The 16,494-nt window shown below is 33.1% G+C and overlaps 2 protein-coding genes across 4 annotated transcripts; both read left to right on the forward strand.

The window, feature by feature from the left end:
- The first annotated feature begins 1,325 nt into the window (after positions 1-1,325).
- LOC101255820 (protein SEEDLING LETHAL 1, chloroplastic) lies at positions 1,326-3,795 on the forward strand. Of its 3 annotated transcripts, none has more exons than XM_010317178.4 (2): positions 1,326-2,392; positions 3,374-3,795. In XM_010317178.4, the coding sequence occupies exons 1-2, from the start codon at positions 1,487-1,489 to the stop codon at positions 3,425-3,427; spliced, it is 960 nt and encodes a 319-aa protein (XP_010315480.1). In that variant the 5' UTR covers positions 1,326-1,486; the 3' UTR covers positions 3,428-3,795. The 3 variants fall into 3 exon arrangements, with proteins under 3 accessions (XP_010315480.1, XP_004228568.3, XP_010315482.1); XM_004228520.5 differs by lacking the exon at positions 3,374-3,795 and adding an exon at positions 2,710-2,960; XM_010317180.4 differs by lacking the exon at positions 3,374-3,795 and adding an exon at positions 3,040-3,346 and having other exon boundaries at positions 1,336-2,392.
- A 2,307-nt stretch (positions 3,796-6,102) lies between these two features.
- On the forward strand, positions 6,103-11,653 carry LOC101259362 (transcription factor E2FA). Its single transcript, XM_004228853.5, has 14 exons — positions 6,103-6,557; positions 8,384-8,573; positions 8,746-8,796; positions 8,899-8,984; positions 9,057-9,145; positions 9,259-9,313; positions 9,501-9,553; positions 9,632-9,682; positions 9,772-9,820; positions 9,922-9,987; positions 10,064-10,140; positions 10,258-10,489; positions 10,979-11,045; positions 11,123-11,653. The coding sequence occupies exons 1-14, from the start codon at positions 6,315-6,317 to the stop codon at positions 11,251-11,253; spliced, it is 1,440 nt and encodes a 479-aa protein (XP_004228901.1). The 5' UTR covers positions 6,103-6,314; the 3' UTR covers positions 11,254-11,653.
- The last annotated feature ends 4,841 nt before the right edge of the window (positions 11,654-16,494 follow it).

Genomic DNA, 16,494 nt, shown 5'->3' on the forward strand with positions numbered 1-16,494 from the left:
GATTTGAATTAGTTATGGGAGAATCTTAATTATATAAATTCATAATTTGTATATAATTGCCCTATTGTATACAATTTGTTGATGCATTTGATTTGTATGTGTTATGAAAAGTTCACAATTGTATAAATTTTGAATTTGTATATAATTATCTTGTTTGTAAATGATTTGTTGATACGTCTGATTTCTATAAGTTTTGGTAAATCCTAAATTATCTTATTTGTATTTCTCTTTTATCATTTATAAAATCCCCCCCCCCCCCCCCCCCCCCGAAAAAAAAAATTTAAGACTATCTATTTTCAATGTCATCGGGTGTAATATAATTGGGCCTATCTTAGCCCATTGGGTCAAATATACATTATTCAATTTATGATGTTAAAAATTGAATCAAATTTTTAAATTGATTTATTGACAATGGTTGACTTAGCGGTCTCGATAACGATTTTAATATATTTTATAATTTGAATTGTCAATTTTTAACAGTTTGATATTTTTTCTTAACATGTTAAAAGTATGCTACAGTAAATTAATAAATATGTATAAAGTTTTTGACTCAAAACTTTTATTTTTGACCTTTTCAAACTCTCAATTATTCTATAATATATCAGGGCTTATTTTTGAACAAGATGCAATTTGTCAACTCGTGTGCATGGTTCATTCAGTTTGTTACATGTTTCTAAGTGATTTTCAATAATACTTTTGAGCAAGATGCAATCTATCATTTCATGTGCACGGTTCATTTGGTTTGTCACCTTGTTTTTAAGTGATTCTTAATATAATTTTTTTGTGTCAAATCTTAACACCTTAACCAATAACTGAATCGATAAAGTTCAATAAACGATAAACTTATCATCTATAAAGTGACATCTTATTGGTTCTATAACGATTTAGCTGTCTATAAACCGATATCCAATAGGTCAAATCGATAAACTTCAAAATCGAATCAAATTGAACCAATACGCAATCCTGATCCAAGCAATTGCCCCCCGTTCTTCTTTCTAAACCAACAACTATAAATTTAGAGTAATCTTATTGATTTTATAACGATTTAGTCTGTCTACAAACCGATAATCAATATATCAAATCGATAAACTTCAAAATCGAATCAAACTGAACCGATCGATACACAACCTTAATCCAAGCAATTGTCCCTCATTCTTCTTTCTAAACCAACAACAACAATAACTTTAGTGTAATTCCACACAGTGATGTTTATTTTCACGAATCTTATCATAAATTCAGAGAGGTAAAAATGTTATTTTCGATAGCTCGTTAAACCCTATTTGAAAGAAACTTTCAAAGATAACACACAAAAGGAAAACATATCCAAGAAATGTCATCTCACTCACATCATCCCCTTATCCCTTTCCATCTTCCTCACCACTGATACAAATTCCCTCCCCCACCCCCACCCCACCCCACCCCACCCCAAAATCCTCCATTTTTTCATCTCAAACAACCAGAAAATCACCATGTGAGTGAACTCACCATGCAAGAAACTCTCCATTTTTCATCTTCTTCCTCTTTTTCACTTCCTAAATCCTCCATTTCTCCTCCCAAATCCTTCAAATCCTCCACTATTTCATACCCTCAACACCCAAAACCACCCACCCTTATCTCCACTACCCCACCCACACCCACACCCCAAAACTTCCATCTTCAAGAAAAGCTTCTTTTTTTGGATTCACTTGGTGTAGACTCTTTACATTGCCTTTCTTCACAACCCCTTATTGTCTCTTCCTCTTTATCTGACCTCAAATCGGTTATTGACTTCCTTTACTCTGTTAATCTCACCATACTTGATGTTCGGAGAGTTTTACACATGTGCCCAGATATTTTAACCGCCGGAATTTCAACCACCCTCCGTCCCGCCGTCACTTTTTTACTCCGGGAAGCTCTTGTCACCGGAGAAAAACTTCCGGGTGTTCTCCGTAGACGACCCCGGCTACTCACAAAGTGTGTAGAAAAGAATCTCCGACCGACCCTTTACTTCTTACAGAGTACTATTGGTATTGAAGATGTTTCGAAATGTGCGACTTTGCTATCTTGTTCAGTGGAGACTAAGTTTATGCCTCGATTGGATTACTTACAGAGAATTGGGTTTTCGAGGAGAGATGCAAAGGTGATGTTTAGGAGGTTTCCTTCATTGTTTTGTTACAGTATAGAGGAGAATTTGGAGCCGAAATTCGATTACTTTGTGGTGGAAATGGGAAGGGAGTTGAAGGAATTGATTGTGTTTCCTCAGTATTTCTCGTTTAGTTTAGAGAATAGGATAAAGCCAAGGCACAAGATGTGTGTTGAGAAAGGTGTGTGCTTGTCATTGCCTGTGATGTTGAAGTCCCACGAATCGCGATTTCGTGATAGGTTGGAAGTTTGTTGTAGCTCGTCTATGCCGGTGAGACAATCTCCCTTTTGGTGTACAAATTTTGATCATATAATGTAAACATAGATTGAACTTGAACCATATTGCCCCCATTTTGTTTATAAAAAATATATTTTGATGATCATTACTTGTTTCCTGATGCTATAGAATCTTGTTACCTACATGGTAAGTGAGGATTCACAGCTGATCTCAACTTGCTTGCGATCAAAACGTAATTGTTATATGCTAGTCTCGATGCATTTAAGTTGTGGTAACTAATTTGCTTGCTTGAATATGTGGTAAGTAAAGTATTGATTGATAAGGTCGTTCCTAATATAAGTCGAACACAGGTTGCTGAATGTGGAGTCCAGACTATACTGTTGAGTCAAGTTTATTGACTATGTGGTAAGCAAAAGGGGGCGATTTTGTGTATGGCTGATGGCATTCCAGTTTGGTTAAATTTGCTTGTTTGTGGTGTTTCTGCTTGCTAATAATATGCAGCAGTGTGTGTACTTCACTATCCGTCTGCGAGTATTCATTTGGATATTTGATGCCATTGTACATGTAAAAACTAGATTTTTTTGAATGCGTTGAAGTTGCGTACCTAATGTGGCTTGCTTGAATATGTGATAAGTAAAGTGTTGATTGATAAGGTTGTTCCTAATATGAGTCGAACACAGGTTGTTGAATGCAAAGTCCAGAGTGCTAATCACTATACTGTGGAGTCAAGTTAATTGACTATGTAAGTAAGCAAAAGGGAGAGATTTTTTGTATGGCCGACGATGTTCCAGTTTGATTAAATTTGCTTTTCTGTTGTGTTTCTGCTTTCTAATATGCAGCAGTGTGTGTACTGCACTATCTGTATGCGAGTATCCATTTGGATATTTGATGCCATTATACGTGTAAAAACTAGTTTGTATGCATTGAAGTTGCGGTACCTAATGTGGCTTGCTTGAATATGTGATAAGTGAAGTATTGATTGATAAAGTCGTTCCTAATATGAGTCGAACACAGGTTGCTGAATGCAAAGTACAGAGTGCTAATCACTATACCGTAGAATCAAGTTAATTGACTATGTGGTAAGTAAAAAGGGGAGAGTTTTTGTATGGCTGATGGTGTTCCAGTTCGATTAAATTTGCTTGTTTTGTTGTGTTTCTGCTTGGTATGCAGCAGTGTGTGAACTGCATTATCATTGTACATGTAGAAACTATCAACACAATAAGCACGGAATCGAGATGCATGAATTTCCTTGATAATTTTTGGAGTAATTGCTGATAATGCGAGTAAGGATGTTAAGATGCTAGGACAATGCGTTGCTTTCCGTTACAATCCATCCCTTCTCTCATGAGTATCGTGAAGTATATATCTTACATACTTTTCCATGTAATAGGACGGGGCAATTCATCATTTGCCATTCCAACATTTCTCTGATTAAATCCTTTTGCTATTAGGAAGAAAGTTGCATTGATATTGGTCATTGGAGAAAAAACATTTTCCTCTAGTCTTGGCCTTCTACATCTGTGAGAAGCAGATTCAGTTAGCGAGTGTAAGATATCTATAACAAAACTACGAGGTTATGTTGATGACGAACAAGTTGATAGATATTTATTGGTATACTTGGTGAACCAGTGTTGAAAATCGTATTGATTTCTATCATTCCCCGCCTTCTTGGTCCTACTAATGTTGCACCGTCATAGGAAACTTGAAGAATCAATGATCATTCTAAATATTTGTAGCATCTAGAGGCTAGAACTTTGATGCATCGATTGCTTATTATACCGTCCTTGTTTCATATAGTCGATGTAAGTTGTGATATGATCATACAATTTGGAGAGTACATTAACCTGATGTTCAGTGTGCCTTGACATATGCTATATTTGGCCTAGGACTTGTCTACTGATATTCATAATGTGATTAGTGTTTGTTTTAGTTAAAGATTTTTCGAGGGTCCTTTGGAAACAACCTCTCTACCTCCACGAGGTAATGGTAAGGTCTGCGTACATTCTACCTTCCTCAGACCTCTCTTGTGAGATTCCACCGTTTATGTTGTGGTTGTTGTTTAGTTAACGATTTTCTCAGTACTGGCACTATAATCCTCTCTGGTTTCTCTGTAGCAATAACGTTATCGTCTTTGATTGGTGATTGGTGAGTACTTGAGAGTAGCGTTGTGATCTCCTGACTTACTTACTGTGAAATTTTAACTTGATTCTGCATCATACCAGCCCTTCCCCGGATCCTTCGTGAATGCAGGATTCTTTGTGCATCGAGTTGTCTTTTTTCTACGTTACGTTAGACGTATGAAATAAAACTTAACAGGATGTAGTGATCTACTCTTTGGGTTATCTCTTCATCATCTCACAGGCTGTACTGTCTATGTTGTGGTTTCTGCCTGTGTATACTACTCTGGCTATGTTGCTTGGACTCTTTTAAAAATATTGTTTCGTGTGTGTCGAGCACCAACACAACCCTTCATGTCATTCGAAATGAAACGATTTTATCCTCCTTTAAAATTGTAATAAATCTTAAAATTTCGTAGCATCGAAAATGAATTATAGCTTCTATTTTTGAAACAACAACAATATATTCAATGTGACCTAAAAAATGTGACATATGGATTATGGAGGATAAATTATAAGCAAACTTTACTCTCATTTCATGTAAGGTAGATAGGTTTCGGATAAACACTCAACTAAAGAAAAATATTTTTTGTAGAATCTACGATAATAAAAATGCAAAAAAGAGAAGTATCTAAAACAAAAATAATAAGATTATAAGAAAATATAGGATTAATAGTAGTGATTAGTATAAGATGGGAGTAGAAAAGTTGCTCCTACTATTAGGATGGGCATAAATATTGAAAAATAGAGGAATTTAAACGTAGTTTTATCAATGTACGTTACGTAAGAAACTCATTTTCATCCTTGTCCTCCTCGCGCAGCAGAGTGACGCAATAATTAAGTACAATAACTGTTCCATATTGACGAGACACGTCATCATTTAGCATAGTTTTAAAGATTCTTAAATATCTCACACTTTTTTAATTTTACCCTCGTTTTATATTCTTCATTCTCATCGAAAAATTCATTTTTAAAAACAAATTGAAAAAAAACAAACTGAATTGAACTAGTTTGGTTCGGTATTCAGCGCACACTTTTTCAAAACTGCAAACAAAAAAAGTTGCTCCTATTATTAGGGTGAACATAAATATTGAAAAATAGAGAAATTCAAACATATTTTTATCGATATACATTACGTAAAAAACTCATCTTCGTCCTTGTCTTCCTCGAGCAGCGGCGTGACACAATATTTAAGTACAATAACTGTTCCATATTGACGAGAAACATCAATCACTTAACATAGTTTTAAATTTTCTTATATATCTCACACCTTTTTTTTTATTTTACCCTCATTTATTCTTCATTCTCATCGAAAAAATCATTTTTAATTGAAAAAAACGAACCGAATCGAACTAAGTTTGGTTTGGTATTCACTCCACACTTTTTCAAAACTGCAAACCAAAGAGCCAAACGACGAATGGCGAACGCCACCCCTACCTACTAGAATCATGTTTCTTCGACGTAACTTTCTACCCTAATTTTTGACTTCCGTCATTTGATCGCCCAAAAAAAATAAAAATAAAATAGTAAATTTTTTACCAATAGAAGGGTCAAATTGCAAATAATAAGTATTCATATGGACCAAAATGAATAAAAACAAAACATTAACATTTTCTCTTCCCTCCACATATATACAAAAACCAAAATTCCCTCCCTTCCCTCGTTTTCTCCTTTTTGCCTTTCACAGAGAAACCCTTACCCCCTACCCCCCCCCCTTACCCCCTACCCCCTTTACCCCTACCCCACCCCCACCCCATCCCCTCAGAACCCTTCTCTTCAACAATCCAAAAATCTTGAGTTCAAAGGGTATATCTTTTGATTACAAAACTAGGGAAAAAATGACAGGTTCTAGTGCATCCACTGGTGGGGCGGCGCCACCCACTGCTCAGTCATCATCCGCCGTTGTAAACGGTGGAGGGAGGAGTCAGATCTCTCATCCGATCAAAAGATACTTACCCTTTGCTTCTATGAGGCCACCTTTTGTTACACCTGAGGATTACCACCGATTTTCTATACCTGGTGTTGATTCTAGAATTGGGTCTGCTAGTTTGCAGCCTGAAGCTATTGTGGTTAAGTCACCTGTGAGTTTGTTGGATTCTTGTTTGAGTTATTAGTGTTGTTTTTTTATGGGGATTGCTGTTTGATTTTGTGTAGTGGGTTTTTGTGTTTTGAAATATGGGAACTTTAGATTAAGTAGTTGAGACTTGAAATTAGATGTTTTGAAGAAATATATCTTGTGGGGTTTGATTAAATGTAGCTAAAAAGATGTAATTTTGAGTTGAATTGTTGCTGTTTTTGTGCATTTTGCAGTAAATAGCATTCTTGTTTGAGCTTATAGTGTAGTTGTTGGGGATTGCTGTTTGATTCTAATAGTGGGTTTACGTTTTGAAATATGGGAACTTTAGATTAGAGGTGAGATTAAGGAGTGGAGACGTAAATTAGAGATTTCGAAGGAGGATATTTTGTTAGGTTTGATTAAATGTAGCTAAAAAGATGTAATTTTGAGTTCAATTGTTGCTGTTTCTGTGCATTTTGTGTTTACTTGCATTCTTGTTTGAGCTAATAGTGTAGTTGTTGAGGATTGCTGTTTGATTTTATTAGTGAGTTTTGCATTTTGAAATATGGGAACTTTAAATTAGAGGTGGGATAGAGTAGTGGAGACGTGAATTAGAGATTTCAAAGGAATATCTTGTGGGGTTTGATTAAACGTAGCTAAAAAGGTGTAATTTTGAGTTCAATTGTTGCTGTTTTTGTGCATTTTGTGGTTACTAGCATTCTTGTTTGAACTAAGATTGTCGTTTATGGATGCTTTTAATTGGGATTGATGTTGGACTTTGGTAGTGTGTCTTGCCTTTTGAAATGGAACTTCAGATTATAACTGGGATTGATTAGTAGAGACATGAATAAGATATTTTGAAGAAAGATATATTGTGGGGTTTGATTATATGTCGTTAAAAAGGTGTAATTTCGAGTTAAGTTGTTGCTGTTTTGTGCATTTTGTGGTACTTGCGATTTTGTTGATCTGCAATATTTGTATTTCAATGTGTGAATAACTTTTGAGGCTAATTATTGTGGTTGGAACCTGGTATTGGGTTTGTTAAGCTAATGGATGGTATTTGGTATGTAGCTAATTGGCTTTTGTTGGGTTAAGATGTTAAGCTGCCTTTGGTTTTTCATTTCTAATTTCCCCGGAGGTCATTTGCCTCTTGTTAGCTGAAACATCCAGATACTGCTGGCTAAATTTGGTAAAAAGGAGTAAATGAGTCAAAGTGAGTTGGTTGTGATTTATGCTGTTCTGTCATTCATGTTTGCACACGTGACAACCAATTTGGTTACATAGTTGAACATGTAATGTAGCTTTGTTGATCTTATAAACCTCATGAAACCTGAATGCCATTTTCTTTTTGTATGTGGATATTATTGGTGTCATTCATGTTTTGAGTCCTATTGATAGCTAGAGAAGATTGAGTGGGAGGATTTTTATTGTTTGTTCATCTTCAGAATTAATTCCTTTGTTTAAGTAACAATTGGGACTTGTTTGTGTTCTCTAATTAGTTAGCACTAAATTAAACTGAAGCTCTGTTAGTTATGGCTTTCCTTCTATAGGTATATTATTTTAGGTGTGAAAGGTTTAGTGCTTATGTCTTGGAACCAGCCTCTCCATAAGGAAGTTATCTGTCTACAGTCACCTTCCCTGGAGCCTGCACAGAGGGAGCCTTCTTACACTGCTGTCCACCCTTGTTGTTTATAGTTTGATAATTGTGTGCCCAAGTCAAGAATTTTTTAATTCTATATACTCTAATTTATCCCAGGGAAAATTCAGAGTTTAGTCGTAATTGTTCCTCAGTTTGCTATGTTTTACTTGTTGATCACTTATTTCTACTTTGCACACTTAATGCGCCTGTAGGCACTAAAGCGGAAGACAGGCTATATTAAAGAGGTTGAGTCCAGTGACTGGACTGCTAATTCCGGGTATGCAGATGTGGCCAATAGTCCTCTTGGAACGCCTGTGTCTGGAAAAGGAGGAAGAGCACATGGACGGTCAAGAGCCACAAAAAATAATAAATCTGGACCTCAAACTCCTGTCTATAATGCTGGTGAGGCTTGTGTCTAATTTTTTATGTCTTGATTGTAACTGGACACGAGTAAATGTTCAAATTTTATTTCCCTCCGCATCTATCTAAACGTTATTTATAGAAAACGGTCTGTACTGTCTTGGTTGCACTGGTTTATATGGTCTTAATTAACTTGTGGATTGCGATTTCGCAGGTTCTCCTTCTCCCCTTACACCTGCAAGCTGCCGCTACGACAGTTCATTGGGTATTCCATGATTTTTTGCCCAGGGATTGATTTGTTGTAAAAGTTTTTATGGAAAACGTGAGTTTATGGTGGAATAAACCCAAAATTGAATCTTCTGTTCAGGTCTACTAACCAAGAAATTTATCAACTTGATCAAGCATGCTGAAGATGGTATGCTTGATCTTAACCAAGCTGCTGACACTTTGGAGGTAATATATCATTTAGCAAGAAGTTTTCTCATTGCATTGTTAAACTCTGATTATAATTTTTGGATCATACAGGTGCAGAAAAGAAGGATCTACGATATAACAAATGTGCTTGAAGGAATTGGTCTTATTGAAAAGAAGCTCAAGAACAGAATACAATGGAAGTAAGCTAGCTTTGCTTGGATATAAACACATATTTCTACTTAGACACTTCTTGCAGTGATCTGTTAATCATCCGAAGCTATACTGATGTGAAAATTCCATAATCACTCCTTAGGGGTGTTGAATCTTCTAGACCTGGAGAAGTGGATAATGATGCTTCCATTTTAAAGGTATTCGTGTATGCTTCCTAAACTATTTGATTGCTAAGATAGTGTCTTCATCTATGTTATGATAGATATCCACTGTTAGACTAGTTTTCAGCGCTTGAATAGAACTCTAGTTGTATGAGAACTTCACTTTGAAGTAATGTATTATCCAAAAATTGAACTTTCTAGTAAGTAGCTTGCAATTTTGCAGGCCGAAACTGACAGACTTTCAGTGGAGGAGCGAAGACTGGATGAGCGGATTAGGTCTGTGGTTTGTCAGAGTCAAATGTCTGTGCTTCTTTCTTGAACTATGTCATTGTGCTGATGTTTGGATTATTGCAGAGAAATGCAAGAAAAGTTGAGGGATATGAGTGAAGACGAAAACAACCAAAGGTAACTTCTTGTAACTGTCCTAACTACATAGTTGTAACCTAGATTTGATGTTTCGCTGTTTGTTGACGACAATTTCAACTCTGAATTAGGTGGCTTTTTGTAACTGAAGAAGATATAAAGAGCCTACCTTGTTTTCAGGTTAACTTTGCCATTTATGTGTTTTTTTTATAGCCATTGTATTTTTGGAGTGATCTACTCAAAGAACCTATGAATTAGTTTATACTCTTTAATCACGGCAGAATGAGACTCTAATAGCAGTTAAAGCTCCTCATGGCACCACCCTGGAAGTCCCAGATCCCGATGAGGTAAGTAGAGAACGGAAGCGAATATGAGATAACATCTTACATATCTCAGAGGTGAAATAACATGTCTCATCCACAGGCCGTGGACTATCCACAGAGGAGATATAGAATTATACTCAGAAGCACAATGGGTCCCATTGATGTCTACCTTGTCAGGTATCATCGGCTTGTAGAGCCATTAATCTGTCCTGGTCGCTATTTCCTTATTTCGTATTTCTAACTTCCGGAAAAGCTCATCTGACTCTCCTATCTGGTATTTTCCGTTTTGATTAGTCAATTTGAGGAGAAGTTTGAGGAGATGAATGGTGTTGAACCTCCAACGACCATCCCAGTTGCTTCAAGTTCAGGCTCAAAGGATTATCCTACCATGGAAATATCAACTGTTTCAAACAGTGTTACCGAGAACGAAGGACAAACACACAATGTTGATCAATTGAGTTCTGATCTTGGTACTTCACAGGAATACAATGGTGGAATGATGAAGATTCTCCCTTCAGATGTTGATGTAAGTGTGCTTCTCTAGAACTTGGTCTTATTAACAAGATGATGTGGTCTAAGCTAGATATGCTTACGCACCAAACAAGGCAATCAATAAACCTCGCTCTTCAATTCCTGTTTCAAAAGTCAATGTCATTACTGCATATACACAATAAGAAGGTCGCCAACTACATGGTAAAATCTGAACTCATGGTCATATGCTCTAGTCATGACAGATTTACGGCTACTAAGTGTTGCCGCGTGGAGAAAATGCACTAATATACTGCTTAATGACTTGACACTTCATAGATTCACGAAAATAAAATAGTAAAATCTGAACTCATGGTCATATGTTCTAGTCATGACAGATTTATGGCTACTAAGTGTTGCCGTGTGGTAGAAAATGCACTAATATATTGCTTCATGACGTGACACTTCATAGATTCACGAAAATAAAATAGAATTCCTTTGTTCTAGCGCTAAATTTAAAGTTATAAATACTTTGTGTTTGTTGCAGAATGACTCAGACTACTGGCTCTTATCAGATGCAAATGTTAGCATCACAGATATGTGGAAGACAGATTGTATCCTTTTCGTATAAGGTTTCTTCGATTCATAGATCTTTTTGTTAAATCCCCGTTCCCCTTAACTTCCGTAATAGCTACAGTTGAATGGGATGGGGAAACCTTGCTCCATGATTTTGGAATAGATGATCTAGGTACCCCACGGGCACACACTCCTCCATCTACTAATGCTGACGTACCAGATCCAATGAACGTACCACCAAGATGATACAGGCTCTCGCGAATAAGCTCAACTTGGAAAAATTCCAGTCTATTTAGTCGGAAACAAGAATTCACCTTCTCCTTTCTTGCTGTTTCGCCCTTTAGAAGGGCTCAGGACGGTTTACTTACTACTCAAAGCCAAAAAGATTGAGACTTTGTACAGTTGCGGAATCTGCTTGACCCCTTTGACATGGTTTTATTATACTTGTAACCAAACAGAGCTGCACAGAAGGTGCTGCAACAGATTGAGTTGAAAGTATGGGAACGAAACTTCGCGTATTTATAAAATTCTTCTTCATAAACAAAAACAGGTACATCAGATTATATTTTTATGTCATTTTTATGATACACTTTGGTGCAATTTTGGCTTGAAATAGCACAATATTGGAGTGTTCTTTTGATGCTCAGTTCATAAGCTTATGATTCTGCAGGTACAGTTTACAGAATTTAATATTTACCATCAAATAATGCTCACTTACAACCTCCTTAATTAGGATAAATTATTGTTTTGAGAAAAAAGAAATTTACTTTTTTGTCCCTAGATTCCTTTTTACGACTTCGATTTATACGAAGCTAGACAAGATTAGAAATGATCATATTCGAGACAGTACATGTGACCTATAAATACGTCGATTCATGTACAACGTTATTGTGATCGAAATTTATGAAAGGAGATGAGATAGACTTAAAATTACGATAAGATTTGACTCAGAAGATATATATAGGTTAAATTCAATTGCCTTTTTAGAACACTTGTTGAGAGCTAAAATTTTAATTTTTTTTTTTACATCAATCTTAAAACTATTGACTAAAAATAGTATAATTTAATAAGGTGATTTTAATTAAAAAGTGACTTTTTAGTTTTGGACCCAAAAAATAAAAAATTTAAATAACTACTGCTTGTTAATTAAGCCATTAATAAAGAATTTATTGGTATGTGACTAATGACCACCACATATTTAAAAGTTTTTTTAATGGAACACAAAGTAACTTAAAGTAATTAACCTAACAGAAAAAGTAATCTTAAAAATGCTCTAATAATTCTGCACTTTTAATCTCAACTTTAATTTATGTCTTTGTAATATTAAATTTTGAATTATCATAACAAAAACCGTTAAAAGATTTGTAATTCAGTAGCTTTGTCTTGTCAGTACGCGTTATAAATTCAAAATTTCATGAAATTCTTATAAGTTTAAATTTTGACTTTTTGCCTTTTTTTGAATTAATTAATTGTCTGTTATTTTAGATTTGCCTTTAGTAAAAAAAACATTATCGCTTCCCAATGACACCTTAATTGAATATGAAGGATAGATGAGAGGCGATGGCACGTAATGATCAATCTTAAAAACCTAGTTTTCGTCTAAGAATACTTCACTGCCAAATCGATTATTTGTGGTAAGTCATTACACTATGAGATGAACAGTTTATCTAGGACGGATGCCAGATACAAATAAACCTAAGGCCATCTAAATTAAGTTAAAAATTTCAACAATCATATATATACGTGGTCAAGAGAAGACCATTGTCACGAAGTTACAATATTAAATATGTATTTAGATGAATTCAGTATTTTTTATTACATAAAAATTTTATGTTTTGCATTAAGAAATAATTAAATACATGAGTCTAATAGTAAATTTAGTAACTAAAATAAGTTAAAAAATAAAAAATAAAATTTCAAATATTAATTCCACAATTATTTATATATATATAGAAGAGATATATCAATCTTAATTTTTTTAGCTTATTATCAAATGCCAACAACAAAAAAACAGTTTCTGCTTTCATTTAAAAATAGTTTTATAAATTTGCCAAACACTTATATTTTTCAAAAAATTAATTTTTTTTTTTTCAAAATAAATGTTTCTTGACTTCCAACCGCAATACCAAACAGACTCAGATAATTCACACCTATTTAATTATTAAAATAAATAAGTGGTTAAAAACATGCACTTTAGTGGACCAAGACTTGCCATCAATCAATAAAAAAAAAGGAATGGCTTACAAGTAAATAAGTATTAATTAATTAATTAGTTGGAAGGGAACATATCAAATCATACAATTATTTCATTTACTTCTAATTACATTCAATTCCAATTTATGACTTTTCAAACTCACTTAACTTTATAGCTTAAAAGATAAAAAGTACTTCTAAAAACAATTTCAAAAATAAAAACAATTCCATTTATTTTGTGTATTACTTATATTTTATATACTTTATTTGATATTATATTAGGGATAATGCCCAAGTACCTCCTCAACCTATGCCCGAAATCTCAAAGACATACTTATACTATAATAAGGTCCTATTACCCCTCTGAACTTATTTTATTAATAATTTTTTATCCCTTTTTTAGCCCACGTGGCACTATCTGTGGGCCCAACGATGGTTGATTTTTTTTCCCCAAACTAGTGCCACGTATGCTAAAAAGGGGTAGAAAATTATTTATAAAATAAGTTCAGGGGGGTAATAGGACCTTAGTATAGTATAAGTGTGTCTCTGAGATTTCGGGCATAGGTTGAGGAGGTACTTGTGCATTTTCCCATTATATTATGTATAACTAATACATGATAAATCATAATATTAACAATATTAAGAAATTTTAATATATACATTACCATGATTAAAAACATACAAATGCTCCTCAAATCTTTTTTTACAATATTTGTGGAGGGTATATTTATAAAAAGACATCTGTTTAAAATAAATTATGAAACATATGTTCATTTCAGTGCATTAAATCAAGTAATGCATAAGAAATAATATCTGTATAACTAAATAATACCAACATTATAATATTAAACCTCATTTTATTCTTATACAACTTATCAAACGTCTCAAACTGCATTTAATTATTAAACAAAGACGTATTTATCCAAAAATATGATTTATCTAAATGTTTTTAACGGGTAAAATTTATCCGTATCGAGCGTTTGTTAATCTATTTTATTTGTCTCTTTTATTCTTCCTCTTTCAATCACAAGAACCACGTGTTGTACTTGCATTTTTCTTTGTTGGTCATTACTATTTATTTATGTCGACATGCTAAAAGAATTAATAATTTATCCCCCAAAATTCATAAATTAATATAAATTATTCCTTTCATTTTATTTTACCTAACAATAGTATTTGGACAAGTTTATCGTATACCTCAATTATTCAATTTAATAAATGTTTTTGAAATGTTGAATATGTCATAAATTGTAAAAGATAATTAATATAATCGAAGGATAACGAGCTTCAAAATAAAAAAAGAGTGACAATAGAATATCGTAATGATCAATAAACAATTACTAGAAAAATTATAGGTTTACGCACATATATAAGGAAAAGGGGACAAATATATCCCCTATCTATCGTAAATGATATATAAACATTCTTCGTCATACTTTTAGAACATTGATACCCCTGCCGTCGAAAAATTAGATCATATATACCCTTTATACTAACAGACATACACGTGTTATAATCTTATCCATCAATCCAAAATTTATCTACGGATAAGATTGCGTCACGTGTCTGTATTTAGTCTCCATTAGAGTGAAGGACATATATGCTCTAATTTTTTAACGGCAGGAGCACTAATCTCTCAAAAATATGTCAAAGAGTAACTGCATTCTATTTACGATAGTTCAAAAGTATATTTGTACTTTTTCCATTTTATAATCACGTAGATGCTGCGTCATTATCCTTAGCTTAATCATTATAATTAGCATTTTTTAATACCAATAAAACGCATATTTTTTTCTTTTGACTAAAATGTAATAATGATTATCTTTAACAAAAAGACAATTTTTTTTTTTAATTTAATAACATAAAATACACGTTAATTCACCATCACTTTCAGAAGTTGGTTACTCAAAACAAAATTGTTTAGAATATGATAAAGACTAAACTCAAATGAATCACATAATTTATTTTTGTCTTTTTCAATAATCGATTAAATTCATTATTTATTTTTTTCTAGAGAGTATATCGTATCGTAGTGATAAAACCTAATAATTTTAATCAAAATTCTATATTTTTCTATAAGAAATTTATTTTGTACATAAAAATATTAATATAGAGCATATTAACTTAAAAGAGTTATTGGGTCCATAAATTTCGAATTCAAACTCCTCTCTTTGGATACTGAAATATGTCGTTTAACTTTACTTCAACTGTGGGGGGGACCTAGAGTCTCCAAGGGGGTTCACTCGAACCCTCTCGATAAAAAATTACATTGTATATTTAAAGTATTTTAAAGATTTTTTGTGCTTATGTATTGATTTTGAACCTATTAAATATAAGATTAGAGGTTGACTCAGTGATTGACGGGTTCAAACCTCAAATCCAAAGCACTACTCTTTCTTTTTCCCGAACCTCCTAAATCAAAAACCTGAATCCGCCACTGCTTACACTTATACAAAATTGAACAAGTAAATATACATCTTTTACGTGACATAATATACATAAAACGTCACATAAGACACAAAATTATCATGTACGTAGGACTAATGTATCTGTTTATTCACTTTATACCAATTTAAATGTCTATGTATATACTTTCACCAGCTAATTTTAGTTTAAATTTTTGCTCATATCATTATAATGGTTCTATATTTAATTTTAAGATCAGATTAATTATATTATCTAATTAATTACGTAAATGGTTCTAAGTGGACAAATAATGAAATTTAGTTAATAAAACTTGCCATAATTGAAATCAATAACATAAAAATATGTCATAAATAAGAATTCATTTATTTGAAAACATTCCTTAAAGAAAAATAATTAATAATAAAGAAAGACAAAAAGACAATGACAATATACGTCAATAATTGCGTTACTCCAACAAACCAAAATTATAATTTAAAAAATTACTTCCACTATCACCATGCTTTTCTTATACACACATTTTTTTCTCTAATAAAAAATAAAATCAATTTATATGCTATATATATATTCATGTAGCATTTTGTAATCGATTAGAATTCTGATTAATTCAAATTCACGATTTATAAGGTTTAGTTTTTTAAAAGGAGTTAATTATTTTGAAAAAGAAAAAAAAGTCATTTTAAAAAATAAATGCATACTATTTTTTCTATTTTACTTTTGAAAGTATACGTTTGTCCAAATATTATAAAATATAAAAACATTGATGATTCGTCTTTACTTATTGAAAAATTTGACTTAAAAAAACACTAATTAAATAGATAATGATAAATTTACTTGACTACTTAAGGAACCTGAGACTTAAAACAATGA

The sequence above is a fragment of the Solanum lycopersicum genome, chromosome 1, assembly GCF_036512215.1.
Source record: "Solanum lycopersicum chromosome 1, SLM_r2.1".
NCBI lineage: Eukaryota > Viridiplantae > Streptophyta > Magnoliopsida > Solanales > Solanaceae > Solanum > Solanum lycopersicum.